Consider the following 16,130-nt stretch of genomic DNA (forward strand, 5'->3'; position numbering starts at 1 on the left):
GGGGCCCTGTACACAAGACCCTGCTGAACACTGAATAGGGACTGTCTACAAATCTTTGTCTGCAAAACTTTGTATGATTTGTTATTAGTGGTTGAGCAAAGGTAGTTATTAGAACAATTGTGCAGAGAGCAGAAAGTTTTTTTCTCTCCTTGCCCTTAGTTGTCAGTCTCTAGGGATGGGGCCCCCTGTGGCTTCTGGTCCCCCTGTGGCTGCATCCCTTGCAGGGTCTATTGTTACACCCCTGAAAGCAAAGTACACATCAATCAGTACACAGCAATAGTGAAAACACACATGTACAAAGCCAGCAGCAGAACATACATCAGGATGCAACACCAGTATTCATCTGCATGAATGCAATTAAAAAAATAAAAAAGCATTACCACAGCAAATAAAAAAAAACTAAAAACTAAACAGCAGACAATATGAGATCATTAATAAGTAATATCAAATACAATAATCAATATTAAATTAATAATATAAACCTTATAAATGGAAATTCATAATGATAGTAAATTCACCACTACAAAACAACATCACACTGCACAAACACTTCACAGCATTGATATCCACAACAGCACATACAGTAGTTATGTGCAAATCAACTGTCTGGCATTTCCTTTCTGAAACTACTACCTAACTGCCATTTTATTTTGAAACATCCTAAGCTACTCTTACCCAAGTGCTGGCCGCTCATCCAATCACAGCCACTTCTGCCACTCTATGTTGTTGGGAACTGTATTCAAAGGGGACTAGGGTAACATACTTTCTACATTCCAGATGGAAGCACCATGCAGAAATATGCCCAACAAAGTGTGGTTAAAAATGGGGATAAACGTATTGGTGGGGGGATACTGTAAGCTAATCATCCTTATCATGCCACCACCCAATAAAAAAGAAAGACTAGTGTGGATAAAAAAGGGTCAGCCACTCAATATAGTAGAGTGCAAATAACCAAAGGCATAACATCAAATCATAGGGCCACCGAGAAAATCTTTGAGGGGGCCTCCATCACTTTACAACACCTAATCTGGAGGATGGAGTGACTTCATGTGTTGGCAATGGAGTAAATAGTTGGCTCCTCCCACAGCCCTAGTAACCCCCTCTACCCCCTCCTTCCCGCTTACCTATGGTTACTCCTCTATAAAGAACCACACCTGTACTTTTACCCAATCAGCTAAATTTGTTTTAAATGCAAAAAGGAAAAACAGCGATAGGCACTACGGCTGCTGGTGCAAGTAGTGCTTCAGGTGAGTGACATACAAGCTTCAATTTGGTATGTATGTATGTAACAGCACAGCGTGCTCAGGACCTCAAAGACTAAACAGACATATACCATATAAAGAGAGAGAGAGAGCGAGTCCGGCACTGCAAAAGTGTCTATCTAAATAAAGCTTTAATCCATAAGGCTTATCCCTTCCATACAACAGCAAACAGAAGACAAGATTAGATCATACCCAATCCTTAGGTGAGGCTGTGGGGCGATGTGAGAGCAGCCTAACATCCGTTTTGCTCCAATGAGCATCTTCAGAGGCTCCGTAAATTTGTTTTAACTATCTATACATACAAGAGGACCACTAAAATTAGGGCAGAAAGAGCCAGCCATTGGCACACGCAGCAATGTACATACAATAAGCCGCCCAATATATAATGTGGTCACCATTATGTGTAAACTTGCAGCTCTGATAAAGGGACAGATGGGCAGAGCCACCACCAGACCACATACTGTAACACTACACAGCAGAAGTAATGCACAAACCAAACAAACAGAGGCAACATAGGTCTGTGCAGGATGTGCAGCTGCACAGGGGCCCCATGTCCCTGGGGCGCATGTAGCTGCACCAAAGTCAAGGCCAGATTAACCTCTTGGATCATGTATGCGTCAGCACCCAGCCGGTTCAGAATCTATATCTCCTAGTGATAATAAAGTAATGATAATTGCTTGTGGCCCAGTCATGTATGAAATACAGTATGTGCTACATTAATTCAGTGCCTACGTACTGCAGAATCAGAATCAGTTTTATTTCGCCAAGAACAGCAAGAGCCATAATCGGAATTATTTGTGGTACACATGGCAAAGACAGAGTAAAGACATACAACACATACACTTTGAAATGCAGTAATCAGATATACAGATAGTGATGCCGGTAAACACTAGTAAAAGGCCCCCGTTTCCGGATAAGAACCGAGGGAGGCAGCGACGGGGACCAGCTGGCCGACCCGGCAACTACGAGTGCAAGCCGGACCGGGAAAGGTCAGAGTTCAGTGACCGAACGGCTTGGGGGAAGAAGGTGTTCTTCCGCCTGGTGGTTTTGGATGGTATAGTCCTGAAGCGGCGGCCCAACGGGAGGAGCTTGAAGTAGTGGCTGCCAGGTTGAGAGGGGTCACGGGAGATCATGGTGGCCCTCTTCCTCAATCTAGCGGAGTGGAGCAGATCAAGAGGTGGAAGAGGAGATCCGATGATTCTCTCTGCATCAGCTATGACCCTCTGCAGTTTATGTTTATCACTGGCCGTTGCACCCGCGTACCAAACAATGACTGAGGAGCAGAGGATGGATTCTATGGTGGCAGTATAGAAGCTGGTCAGCAGCTCCCGTGGCATGCCAAATCTCTTCAGTTGGCGCAGGAAGAACAACCTCTGCTGGGATTTCTTTTGAATTTTAGTGGTGTTTTGCCCCCATTTCAGGTTATTGGTGAGAGTCGTGCCGAGGAACCGAACCGATGACACCGTAGAGACTTCTGTTTCTCCAATGAGGACAGGTGAGAGGGGGGGAGGGTTCCTCCTGAAGCCTACAACTAGTTCAACAGTCTTTGCTGTGTTGAGAACTAGGTTGTTCTCCCTGCACCAGTTGCAGATTCTCTCGACCTCGCTACGGTACTCATGCTCTCCGTTGCTTCCAATAAGGCCAATAATAGTGGTGTCATCTGCAAATTTGATGACCTTCACAGAGTCAGCGGATGAGATGCAGTCGTTGGTATAAAGGGAGAACAGTAGAGGTGACAGAACACAGCCTTGCAGCCCAAGCTCACATACTTTCACGGTATTGACAATTTTGGGATCCACTCATGATCTGTTATAGTCATGTTACTTCTTGTCCCTTAGCCACTTATTGAAAATCTGACAGTATATCTACGCCCCACGGAAGGAATGTTCCCATTCCAGGGGCATAGATATATGTACCTACCCGCATCACCATTGTGCCCGCTCATGCGCATGCTCCCGCACACGTTCTCATCGTCACCCGTTAGTACACAGATCAGTAAATGGGAATATAGTTCCCAAATAGTAAAATTACACCTACATACATCCCATTAAATAAAAATAATACATAAAATACCCCTGTCAGGCTTGTCTTGTCAATGACTATAGGTCAGGCTGTATGCCCATATGACTGACCCAGCCCATAACACCTGCACAAGCCTGAAAGCTGAGGCAGTCAAGATGATAGCCAAGTGACTGCAGGCTGGAGAAGGTAGCGTGGTCAGTTCAAGTCGGTCCAGGCTGAGTTCATGGTTGTCCTTTAACAAGCAGGGTTCGATCCAGGCGGCAATCAGGCAAATCCAGGTACAAGCATAGTTGGCAACAGGTAATCCAATCAGAAGACGTGGTCAGGAACAAGCAGTGGTCAGCAACAGGGATCAATCTAGAGTAAGGCTTGGTCAGGATACAGGCAAAGTTAGCAACAAGATCAATCAGGATGTGCAAGCGCAATGTGCCCTGTACCCCCACAATAGAAACACAAACCCCCATCCCTTCTCTTGGTTTCCTCTGCCACTGATAGTCTAGAAACAGCCAGCTGCATAGATTGAGGATCATCGAACATAGGAGAGTCTGAGACAGATTCCAGAGGATCCTCTGGAATCGGAGGCACTGACATATGAGACCTTCCCTGACGACGTTGTCTGACTCGCCTGTCAACCCTGATTGACAAAGTTATAGCTCCCTCCAGAAATGTAGGAACTGGATGACTGACAAGGATATCCTTTACAACACAGGTGTCGAACTCCAGACCTGGAGGGCCAGATCCATGCCAGTGTTTAGGATGGACTGAGAAAGAGAGGAATGTGTTCTACCTGATGGACCGCACCTTTCCTGATTCAGACACATCAATTCATTTGAGCTGTGTCAAAAATGTGTGAGGATCTCGGCCCTCGTAGGACCAGTTTGACATCCCTGCTTTACAACATCAGAGAGTCCAAACAGAAATTAGTCCATTAGAGCTGAATCGTTCCAATTAGTTGAGACTGTCCATTACCTGAATTCTGTAGCATATTCTTCAATAGTGTGACGACCTTGTCGCAGATTCCTTAGTCTTTGTACGACAGTAGAAGTAAAATCAGTATCTGAATACAGTTTAGCCACAGTTTTAAAGAAGTTATCAACTGAGATCCAGGCTACAATCAGGCAAATCCAGGTACAATCAGAGTCGGCAGCAGGTAATCCAATCAGAAGACATGGTCAGGAACAAGCAGTGGTCGGCAACAGGGATCAATCTAGAGTCAAGCTTGGTCAGGATACAGGCAAAGTCGGCAAAGTCGACATGGGCAATGTCCGGGGGCACTCACTATGCTTAAATACAAGGACTAACCAATCAGAAACAAACAGAACTGAAAACAACCAATAGAAGCTCAGCGTGTCAGTTGGTCAGCTGACACGCAGGCAGACACGTGGCTACTGTTTACATCGGCGGAGCACGCACTGAGAATGTGTCCTCCGTCTGCCGGCCTGCGCAGCGTGTGAGTCAGCGGCAGGGCCGGCAGCATTATGTAAGTCAGCGGCAGGGCTGGCGGCGACATGCACATTCCTTACAACTGCATTAACTAACCCTTTACTTCCCCTCCTGTAGTTACCAAAATAAAAAAAACTTTTATTAAAAAAAGTGACATAAAAAAAAATAAATACGGTACATAAAAAGTTACCTTAGGGACTCAACTTTTTTAATATGTATGTTATGAGGTATATTACTGTTACTTTTGCAAATAAGGGCTTGTAACTAGTGAAGGCTGCAAAACTTAAAAAATATACCTTTACTTCCAAATAAAATATTGGTGCCATACATTGTGATAGGGACATAATTTAAATGGTGTAATAACCGGGATAAATGGGCAAATAAAATATGTGGGTTTTAATTACAGTAGCATGTATTATTTTAAAACTATAATGGCTGAAAACTGAGAAATAATGAATTTGTTAAAAAAAATATGACCCAAAGAAAGCTTAATTGGTGGCGAAAAAAAACAAGATATGGATCATTTCATTGTGATAAGTAGTGATAAAGTTATTGGTGAATGAAAGGGAGGAATTGCTTTGGTCCATAAGGGGATAAACCCCTGAGGGCTCGTTTCCACTATAGCGAATCCGCATGCGGGCACTGCATGCGGATTCGCATAGTCAATGTAAGTGGATGGGGCTGTTTCCACTTGTGCGGCGGCGGGAGCGTTTTTCGGTGCGGCACAAATCTGCACGGCAGAGCCGTCAGATTTCGCGTGCGGGAGGAATGCGGGCGAAACGCCGCTAATGCATTTAATAGGGAAATCGCATGCGGCTTTGTCATGCGGATTTTCCCGCGATTTCGCGTGTGATTTCGCATGGTTTGCTATGGAGCTTTACTCAGGCAGTGACATGGTTAAATTCGCCTGGCTCCTTGCCATGCGAAATCGCATGCGAAATCGCAGCTAAATCCACAGGCGCAAACGCAGCCGTATGCGATTTCTTCTGCGGTGGAATCCAGGTGATTCCGCACCGCAACAGTGGAAACGAGCCCTTAGTGCATATTATCCTGCGGCAAAGTGTGGTGATAGGATAATATGCATAGATCTGCCCCAGAACAATGACGTGCTCCCTGCTGGCCAGGAAGTACATAATTGTTTTCCCCCCAATCCGTGCATGAGTGCCGCCCTGCCTCCACAACAATCTATTGAGATTGTTGTGGTGCCATAGACTCCAATGCAGATGCCTGCCACATGATACCGCTTGTACCATGCAGTAATGCACTGCAGAGTCTGTGTCACCTCTGCGGCATTTTGACCACTTTCATCATATTGAGTCAAACTGTGGGTAGTGTGGCATGTCTCATTGAGACTAAAGGCCACTGTGGTGGTGGTGGTGGAGCAGTGGGGGAGTGTACCGCAATGCTATGCTGCACAGGATGTGTGAAAGTAACCTAAAACTTATGTAAGCAATAACCTGGTATTTAAGCTTATTCATTATACAGTGCAAAGAGGAAACACAAGATACAAGCTACAATAACTATGGCAGCAAATCAGAAAGCTTCTTGTATTGGACTGGTATCTCTGCAATGCACTATTACTATCTGCCAAAAGTTACTGGGCTTTGCAGTTAGACCCTTCCTGGGCTTTGCACTTAGACCCTTGCTGAGCTTTGTGCTTAGTCCCTTGCTGGGCTTTTGCTTCTTCCTTTGCTGGGGTTTGCAAGTAGTCCTTTGCTGGGCTTTGCAGTTAGCCGCTTGCTGGGCTGTACACATAGGTCCTTGCTTGGCTTTGTATTCAGTCCCTTGCTGGGCTTTGCACTTAGTCCTTTGCTGGGCTTTGCACTAAGTCCTCTCCTGGGCTTTGCAACTATCCCCTTGCACTGGTTTGTAAATAAACCAGAACAACATTTATTACCGTGATATATTTGTATTTGGAAATATCTGCACTCCTGGGTCTGTAGTGAGTGATACAGGCTTGTGTTACAACAGAGCATTAGCTGTAAACAAGCTTTTATTGTCAATATTAATGGTCATAAATGCTGTGTTGCATTTTCTGCTTAGCATGTAAATTACTACAGTGCTATAACAGTGTCAACTAAGCAGAACATTATTTATGTCTCCTCATTGTTACATCTTCCAGCTGTAAATTTACTGTTCTCATAATGGCTTTTTTTTATAGACACAGTTGGATGATATATAACATCTACCTCTTTCCTCAGAAAAGTGACCATATAGTACTACAGCGCAACTATGCACGAACATAAAATTCCAAATATGGGTCACACCAAAAACTAATATATGCTGAAAATCTGGCCTCACAACTTAATTGACTTCATCATTGTCAGGGCTAGATTTCAAGCATGTGTCCCAGGTCCCGACTGTCACTTGCATACCTGAATGTTAACTCTTTCAGGCAGAGGAAGAAAAAAAAGGAACACAGCCTAGTAATTTGTATGCTTGGCACTGTACATACACATATTTATCTTATAAGTTTATTTTCACCTCAGTATTCTTTTAAGGCAGTAATGTACATCGTCACTACATTAATGTCCTCCCCCAAAAAAACAAACAAACAAACAAAATTATGTACCTTAAAGTGAACCAGAGATAAAAATAAACCAATGAGATAAACAATAGGATCTGTCCTTCTACTCCTAAAAATGACTCTTTTAGATATCTTAAGATTGTATTTTATGTATAAACATTTACAAAGCAGATTTAATGTTTTATAGTCTTTGCTCAATTGCAGTGTCTCAAGAGTCCCAGAGTGAAAATACATGAACTACTGACCTTTTTATCTTTTCCCTTCACAGTAAGGGCTGGTTCAGACGGACGTTTGGAGGCGTTGCGTTTGCTGGCGTCGCGTTCAGCAGCGTTCGCGTGCGTTTGGATGCGGTCGCGTTTTTTCTTCCCCTAGGGGGACATTAGCCGTCGCGGTTAACCTCCCCTGGAAGCTACATGTAGCTTCCAGTGGCTCCTTGAACGCCAGAGAAAATCGGGACCCAAACGCCGCGTTTGTGTAAACGCGCTTGAAAGCTTGGTACAAACGCTCCCATTCACTTGAATGGGAGCGTTTAACACCAAGCCCTGAACGCTGGCTGTAAACGCTCTGCAAACGTCCGTCTGAACCAGCCCTAAAAAGCCAGGTATCTGCTTAGGAAAGTGTTTTATAACTGTAATTTGTTATCAGTGAGCAGACTGAGTCCTGACTGGAGAAAAACAGTCAGTTCCATAGCTAATTATAAACTCTTTCAGGCAGGGAAAAAGAAAAGGAGCACAGCATAGGTGTCTGTGTTCTTGCCACTGTATATGCATATGTCTATCTCATCACGTCACATGTCATCCCGGGTACACTTTAAGAAGTTAACATACAGTGCTGCCCATAATTATTCATACCCCTGGCAAATTTTAACTTAAAGTTACTTTTATTCAACCAGAAAGTAATTGTTTTACGGAAATGACATAGGGGTCTCACAAAAGATATTAAGACGATGTACAAGAGGCATTATTGTGGAAAAAAATATTTTTCAGTTCTTGTTTACATTTGAGCAAAATGTGTCCAGTCCAAAATGATTCATACCCTTCACAAACTGTCACAGTCTGTGGGAAAATCCAAAGTTCTATACCATTCCAAATAGTCCAAGCTGTTCTAAAGCATCCGAATTACCCTGATTAATTGGGAACAGCTGTTTTAATCAACTCAACAGGTGAAAAATAGCAGCTCTCTACAGTTGATTTGTGGACAGTTATGACTAAGTCAAATGAGCTCATTGAGGACCTACAGCTGCACATTGTGGCTGGTCACAAGTCAGGAAAGGGCTACAAGGCCATTTCTAAATGTTTTTGAGTTCCAGTGGCTAGTGAGCAAAGTATTATTAAAAAATACCAGATATTCCGCACTGTGGAAAATCTCAGAGGATGTGGTCGGAAGCCAAAAGTGACACCTGTGCTGGCCAGGAGGATAGTGAGAAAGGTAAAAAAAAGAATCCAAGGATCACCACCAAGGCCATCCTGCTGAATCTGGGCTCTGCTGGTGGCAATGTCTCAAGGCAGACAATCCAACGGACACTGCACACTGCTGGGTTCTACAGATGCAGACCAAGGAGGACGCCACTTCTCCAGATAAGGCACACAAAAGCTCACGTAACCTTTGCAAATGCTCATCTGGACAAAGAAGAAGACTTCTGGTCTTTTGTGTTATGGTCAGATGAAACAAATTTTAATTGCTTGGTCAAATTATATTTCTTTCATTTGGCGTAAAAAAGTAGAAGCCTTCAACCCAAAGAGCACCATCCCCACTGTCATATATGGTGGTGGGAACCAAATGTTTTTGGGGGTGTTTTGCAGCCAATGGACCAGGGAACCTAATCACAGTAAACGGCACCATTAAAAAAGAGCAATACATGAGGCTTCTCAACGACAACATCAGACAGTCTGCAGAGAAACTTGGCCTTGGCCACCAGTGGGCATTTCAGCATGACAATGACCCAAAACACACAACAAAAGTGGTGAAGAATTGGTTAGCAGAAGAACATTAACATTTTGGAGTGGCGCAGCCAGAGTCCTGACTTGAATCCAATTGAGAATCTGTGGAGGGAGGTAAAGATCAGGGTGATGGCAAGAAGAACCTCCAACTTGAAAGATTTGGAGCTCATTGCTAAAGATGAATGGGCAAAAATACCTGTGGAGACATGCAAAAAGCTGGTCTGCAATTATAGGAATCGTTTGATCGCTATAATAGCCAATAAAGGCTTTTCTATTGATTATTGAGAAGGATATGAATAATTTTTGTTTATGTAAATAAAAGCTGAGAAATGTTTTTTTTCACAATAATGCCTTTTGTACATCATCTTATTATCTTTTGGGAGACACCTATGTCATTTTCCCATCAAAAAATTACTTGCTGGTGGAATAAAAATAACTTTAAGTAAAAATTTGCCAGGGGTATGAATAATTATGGGCAGCACTGTAGGCATCAAAAGCAGACAGGAAGCTACAGAACTACAGGCAGTGGTTGATATAGCTCATCTACTTCACTGCTGCCCTGATGCCTGCGTCTTTCAGTCTGTGTGCTATGGTAGAACTCTGTACCCTCCTATTATATGTGCCATAACTTTGGGTATCTTGCTATAGTTCCAAGTATCCAAGTGCCCTTAGTGTTCCAGTACTTTGGTGATTGATGTGGATGAAGCACACATTACTTTATTATTGTTTTTAATAGTGCCCATTACACCAATGAGGTATAGTACATAATAGGACACCTAAAGAAAGCTCTGTACACTGTAGTTTTAAGTGGGTCATTAAGTCTCTTTTTGTTGAATTGAATGCAGTAAGCACTGCAGGATAATATAGTGGACGAGTCCTTATACTGTAATGTGGATATCCCATTTTAGTTTAGAGTATGACCTGGGTACATATGAATTAAACATGGTGGAAAGAACAAAAAATGGAATTGTGCATGTCTGTCTGCTATTTGTAATAGTTTATATTTATTTCCCCAGATATTGCCTTGTGTTGTGTTATATCATCAAGGCTGCTGGTGACAAGATGTCCAGAATTAAAATAAATAGATTGCATATATACTGCTTGGCAGATTTTTTTACACTTTTATAATACATTTGCTTTCTAGACAAGTGTTCTAATAAGCATCATGTATCTCAATTAAAAATTAACATGAAATAAAATGCATTGGGACTATTGCTTCTCCTGAAGTTTTGGATGCTTGTTCTTGATTTTTTTTTATTTAATGATTCACATTAAATTATATTAGACTCAAATTAAGTGACAGCTTTATTTTAGCAATCAAATGTCTGAACTCAATATTGATTTAGAAAAATCATATTTAATTATTAAATTAAGTACCGTAGGTACACCTATTTTTGCTTATTTTTAGGGAAATATCCAATTTCCATACATACCTACACACATCCATGTATTATTATTACTGTTTTTTAGGGAAATATCCAATTTCCATACATACCTACACACATCCATGTATTATTACTGTTTTTTTAGGGAAATATCCAATTTCCATACATACCTACACACATCCATGTATTATTACTGTTTTTTAGGGAAATATCCAATTTCCATACATACCTACACACATCCATGTATTATTACTGTTTTTTTAGGGAAATATCCAATTTCCATACATACCTACACACATCCATGTATTATTACTGTTTTTTTAGGGAAATATCCAATTTCCATACATACCTACACACATCCATGTATTATTACTGTTTTTTTAGGGAAATATCCAATTTCCATACATACCTACACACATCCATGTATTATTATTACTGCCATCTATTATTTGAAACGTGCAATGCTGCAATAATCATTACATTTAAAGTACAGAATAGAAAGTCAAGAAAATCACTCACAAGACGTGACACAGGAAGAGAGAAACACCCTGCCCAGAAGAGATTAAAATATTACAATATGGTGTTACTACGTATTATCCAAAGCTTATAGCAATACAGAAAGGTGTGTTTGCTGCATTCTGTGTGACAGTAAACCAGATTTATGTACATCATTTGTATTAGTCATTATTACTAAATGCATTTCTCCACCTTACAGGCAGACATCAACATTATTGTAGTGACTACAGATAGAAGAATTAAAATGGACTTACTATCTTGAAGATTTCCTGCTTTCGGTTTGATGACCTTGCCATGTCAATGGTGCGGGAATATGCTAATAATTACCGATATCCCAGCTAGTCCCAGCAGTACTTTGTTTGTCTGTATCCTTAGCTTGTTTGCTGTTCATTACATTGATCTTATGTTTCGGTCTGTCTCTAGTGATGTTGTACTCTTGTCTGCTCCTCCCAAGATGTGAACGCATTTAGCAGTGGAAAGCAGATTGATTGCCAGCAGGACTGTTTGAGAGCACAATAACCTGACTCAGATTAAATAATGTGGCTGCTCCATTTAGGCAAATGGAGGAAAAAGAACAACTAAATTATCCCTGAACATTCTGTACCTATTTATGCTATGTTATTGCAATCCTACAAGGACTTTTTAAAGAACCAAAAGAAACTAAAATGACATCAATTGTTTTTGTAGTACAGTATTAACTGTTTTTTTTGTTTTTGTTTGTTTTTTTATGATTTCTTCATAGACACAATTATTCAACCCCTTAAAGACTACCACTCTTAAGAACAGAGGTTCATTCAAGTGTTTTCAATCAGGTATTGAAAACACCTGTGGATGTTAACGAGCAGCAATTAAGCATAATAAGCACCAATTAGGCAGATTTAAAATTACTGTGATACTCGGCTCCTTCTAGACATTTACTGGTGTATTTACAAACATGGTGAAGTCAAGAGAATGGTCCAGGAAGACAAGAGAAGAGGTGATCTCTCTTCACAGGAAGGGCAATGGCTATAAGAAGATTGCAAAGATGTTAAACATACCAAGAGACACCATAGGAAGCATCATTCTCAAATTCAAGGCAAATGGCACTGTTGAAACGCTACCTGGTCGGGGCAGGAAGAAAATGCTGACTTCGATTGCTGTGCGCTACCTGAAGCTTAAAGTGGAGAAAGTACCTGTGTGACTGCTGAGGAACTGAAAAAAGATTTGTCAGATGCGAGTACTGAAGTTTCAGCTCAGACAATAAGGCGCACACTGCGTAAAGAAGGCCTCCATGCCAGAACTTCCAGGCGCACCCCCTTGCTGTCTCCAAAGAATAAAAAGAGTTGACTGCAGTATGCCAAAAGTCATGTGGACAACACACATTTGTGGTTATTTCATTATAAATGTCATGTTATATTTGTCTGACTTACAAGTGCCTCTTTGATTTAATTGTAAACAAGATGACTGAAATGATCAAAATCAACGTCGAACTGGGCAAAACATTCAATTTCAGTGGGGGTTGAATAATTTTGAACACAACTGTATATATATATATATATATATATATATATATATATATATATATATATATATATACACACACACATATAACAATTTTAGTAATTATGAGCTTTAGGTGTCTCAAGTACTGAAATCAGAACCAGTACTACAAGAAAAAGAAAAAAAGATTGAAAGTTCTAAATTACAGCACTTTTTATGTATATATAGTTTGTTTTTATAAAAAATTTGTTATGCTAGCTGAACATACCCTGGTTAATTATGGTAGAAACACTTTATAGTAAACACCAGCAGTATACTATCTGTATATTAGAATTGGTCATACACTCTATATTCATACAGGTACATGGTTGGGACCTGGGGACTAGGTTTCCTATATCATAGTTCACTAGAACCAGATTCTACTGTATATCCAAAAAATATAATCAGTCACACCCATATTCTAAAAAACTGCTGCAACTCTGCTGCAAGGCTCAATGAACCAACAGCGGGAAAATAAGTCTGCACCAGTACATTAATCTTTGACCTAATATATAAACATGTCCTAACTAAATCACCACCTCCCTGAATAGTAATAATAGAAATACAAACTTGGTGTAATGTGAATTTTTTTAAATTAACCTCCCCATAAGGGAGGTTAATAATGGAGTGAGCCTTTGGGAGGGCAGAGGTTGTCGTGAGCCTCACTTCTTACGGATCCAATGACTACATCTCCCAGCATGCATTGTGGCACACACAATACACACTGCCGGGAACTACAAAATTTGGCAGATGCAGAAGATGGCACAACCCATATGCAGAGGAGTAGCTATGGGTGGGCAAGGGGGGACATTTGTCCCCGGGTGCAGCACCAAGAGGGCGCTCAGCACGGCCATTGCACCCCCATGTGCATGAGAGGTGGCTCACTGGCTGCCCGAAGTGCCTCTGCATCTGTCCCTCACTCTGCAGAAGCGTTAACAGCAGCAGAATAAGTGTAATGATCTGCTCTGCTGTCTGCACAGGCAGACAGCTTTTTGACCATTTGTTAGGTCTGAGTGCTGCAGGTCCCTGGAAAAGAGACCTGCCTCCACTCTGCAAGTTGCAGAGTTGCTGTTCTGGTGAGGAATTTGCATCCACTTGTCATGCAAATTGCTTAGCTGCTTCCTCTGATGGCTTGCAGTATAAATACCATTTCCTCCCAGAATTCCTTGCTGGTCATGATGGTTTGTTCCTGCTAACTTACCTGGAGTCTCAGCCCTTTGCTTACTGTTTGCTAATATTGCTATCTTAGAGTAGTTCCTTGGGAGTGCCCTAGCATTCCTGTTAGCATAGTCAGGTTCTTTGTTACCTGTATTGCTTTGTACTGTCTATCTGTTGCGATTGTCTTGTCGCCAGCGGCGGTCGACAGGAAATCGTTCTGTCTGTTGGGATCGCATTCGCCCTAGCGGTAGAAGCGGTGGTTCCTTCTGTATTCTGCCTTGGGAGTGTAGCCAGAGCAGCAGTTGCTACTGGTTGCTCCAACTATCTGTCTGTTTGGATCGCATTCGCCCTAGCGGTAGAGGCGGTGGTTCCTTCTGTATTCTGCCTTGGGAGTGTAGCCAGAGCAGCGGTTGCTACTGGTTGCTCCAACCGTCTGTCTGTTTGGATCGCATTCGCCCTAGCGGTAGAGGCGGTGGTTCCTTCTGTATTCTGCCTTAGGAGTGTAGCCAGAGCAGCGGTTGCTACTGGCTCCTCCATCTGTCTGTCTGTCTGGAACGAACGCTTGCAGTCGTCTCGGTGAGGTAACCGTTTAGCAAGAGTTTGCGTTCTCTTTTGTTTTCGTGCTTCTTTGGTTAGTCAGGGTTGGTACGCTTTGTCGCTATTGCGCTTCTCATGTGGCGACCGTGACGTGCACGTGCTTTGTCGCTATTGCGCTTAACGTGTGGTGACCGCGTGTAGTTAGTCCTGTCTGCTCCTGTGTGTTGGATTACTGTTTGTTATCAGTTCTGTCTTTATTCTGTTCCTTTGCTCTGTATTACTCAGTCTGGTGTCGCTATTAGTAATCGCCATTCTTGCAATTGCGTTCCCACTTGGTTTTCATTGTGGTGTTCACCAACGCCAGGTGGCGACTAGATTGGTGGACACACATACATTCTGTCTCTGTGCTCTCTCTCTCTCTCTCTCCAAGGGCTATCTTGCCCTATATTGCTTCACCTCGTACAATTCCCATTGGCATCTGTGGCAGTGCAGAGGGTTTATTCCTCTGCACTCCACAGCTCCATCTGCCGGTGGGAATTTCCCTCTACAGGTGCATAGCACCATAGCTGGGTTCTGTTATTTTATACGCTTGTGGAGGATTTCCGCAGTGTCAGCACGCATCTTGTGCGCTGACCACGGAAGTAATTCCCCAATCGTTACAATAAGGCTATCTAAAGGGGGCACATGTGGCTAGCTACACAGGGTGAAGGGGGGCACATTTGGCTAACTAAAGGGGCACACATTTGGCTATTTAAAGGGGGGCACATCTGGCTATCTGAATGGGGTGCGGGGGCACCTATAGCTATCTAAATAACTTTTGACTCAACCCATGATCATGACCACATTCTGATGTGTGGTCAAGCCCATTTTGTCCAGAGGGGGCGCAAAAACTATCTTTGTACCCTGGCGCTGAAAACCCTAGCTACCCCTCTGCCCATTTGGGCTGAAGGCCAAAGGAACAGCGCCCTGTAGGTAAGTAATAAGACTTTCCCCAGTGTGCCAAAGGCACCCTCCATTATGAACCTCCCTTATAGGGAGGTTAATTTAAAAAAAACAACAATATATTTTTACTGGGAAAAAAGGGCCACAGTACAGTATGAAACTGTTGAGCAGAGTACATATGCATCATCTATGAGCATTTCACTTTATAACATTCGTTTACAAGTAGTCTTCATTCCAGCAGCTGGACTTCTTGTTACTCAGCTACAGAAATGTCCAGTTTATTTTTTTTTTCTGGAAGCTTTTTGAAATGTGCTTTGGGTTACTCTACTGCTGGAAGATCACAGATATTTGATAGACCTACCTTTAGGACACTGAATTTAATATTGCTCCCCAACATGCCCTGGTAATCTCCTGCACAGACTAAGGCAACCAGTTCTAGGGACACCACTGCGTTTGGTGGCCAGTCACACACATCATTTATTATAAAAACAGGTGGCAGCCATGCAGGCGTCCGAACAATAAAGACACCTGGAAATTTGGGCGCCCAGTAATGCTGGTAGTAAAATATCGATATTAACCACTTGAGGACCGTGGGCTTTACACCCCTTAAGGACCAGCCACTTTTTTTCCATTCAGACCACTGCAGCTTTCACGGTTTATTGCTCGCTCATACAACCTACCACCTAAATGAATTCTGGCTCCTTTTCTTGTCACTAATAAAGCTTTCTTTTGGTGCTATTTGATTGCTGCTGCGATTTTTACTTTTTATTATATTCATTAAAAAAGACATGAATTTTGGCAAAAAAATGATTTTTTTAACTTTCTGTGCTGACATTTTTCAAATAAAGTAAAATTTCTGTATACATGCAGCGCGAAAAAT

General features: G+C 42.2%; 1 protein-coding gene across 1 annotated transcript in view; it reads right to left on the reverse strand.

Annotated features, from left to right (window-relative positions):
• TRAPPC3L (trafficking protein particle complex subunit 3L) overlaps positions 1-11,532 on the reverse strand; it is a 107,319-nt gene extending 95,787 nt beyond the window's left edge. Inside the window, exon 1 of the mRNA XM_068231338.1 lies at positions 11,350-11,532. Coding sequence (XP_068087439.1) covers positions 11,350-11,391 — 42 coding nt within the window. The 5' untranslated portion in view covers positions 11,392-11,532. The remainder of the gene's footprint in view (positions 1-11,349) is intronic.
• Positions 11,533-16,130: the final 4,598 nt, after the last annotated feature.

Source organism: Hyperolius riggenbachi, chromosome 4 (assembly GCF_040937935.1).
Source record: "Hyperolius riggenbachi isolate aHypRig1 chromosome 4, aHypRig1.pri, whole genome shotgun sequence".
NCBI classification, from domain to species: Eukaryota; Metazoa; Chordata; class Amphibia; order Anura; family Hyperoliidae; genus Hyperolius; species Hyperolius riggenbachi.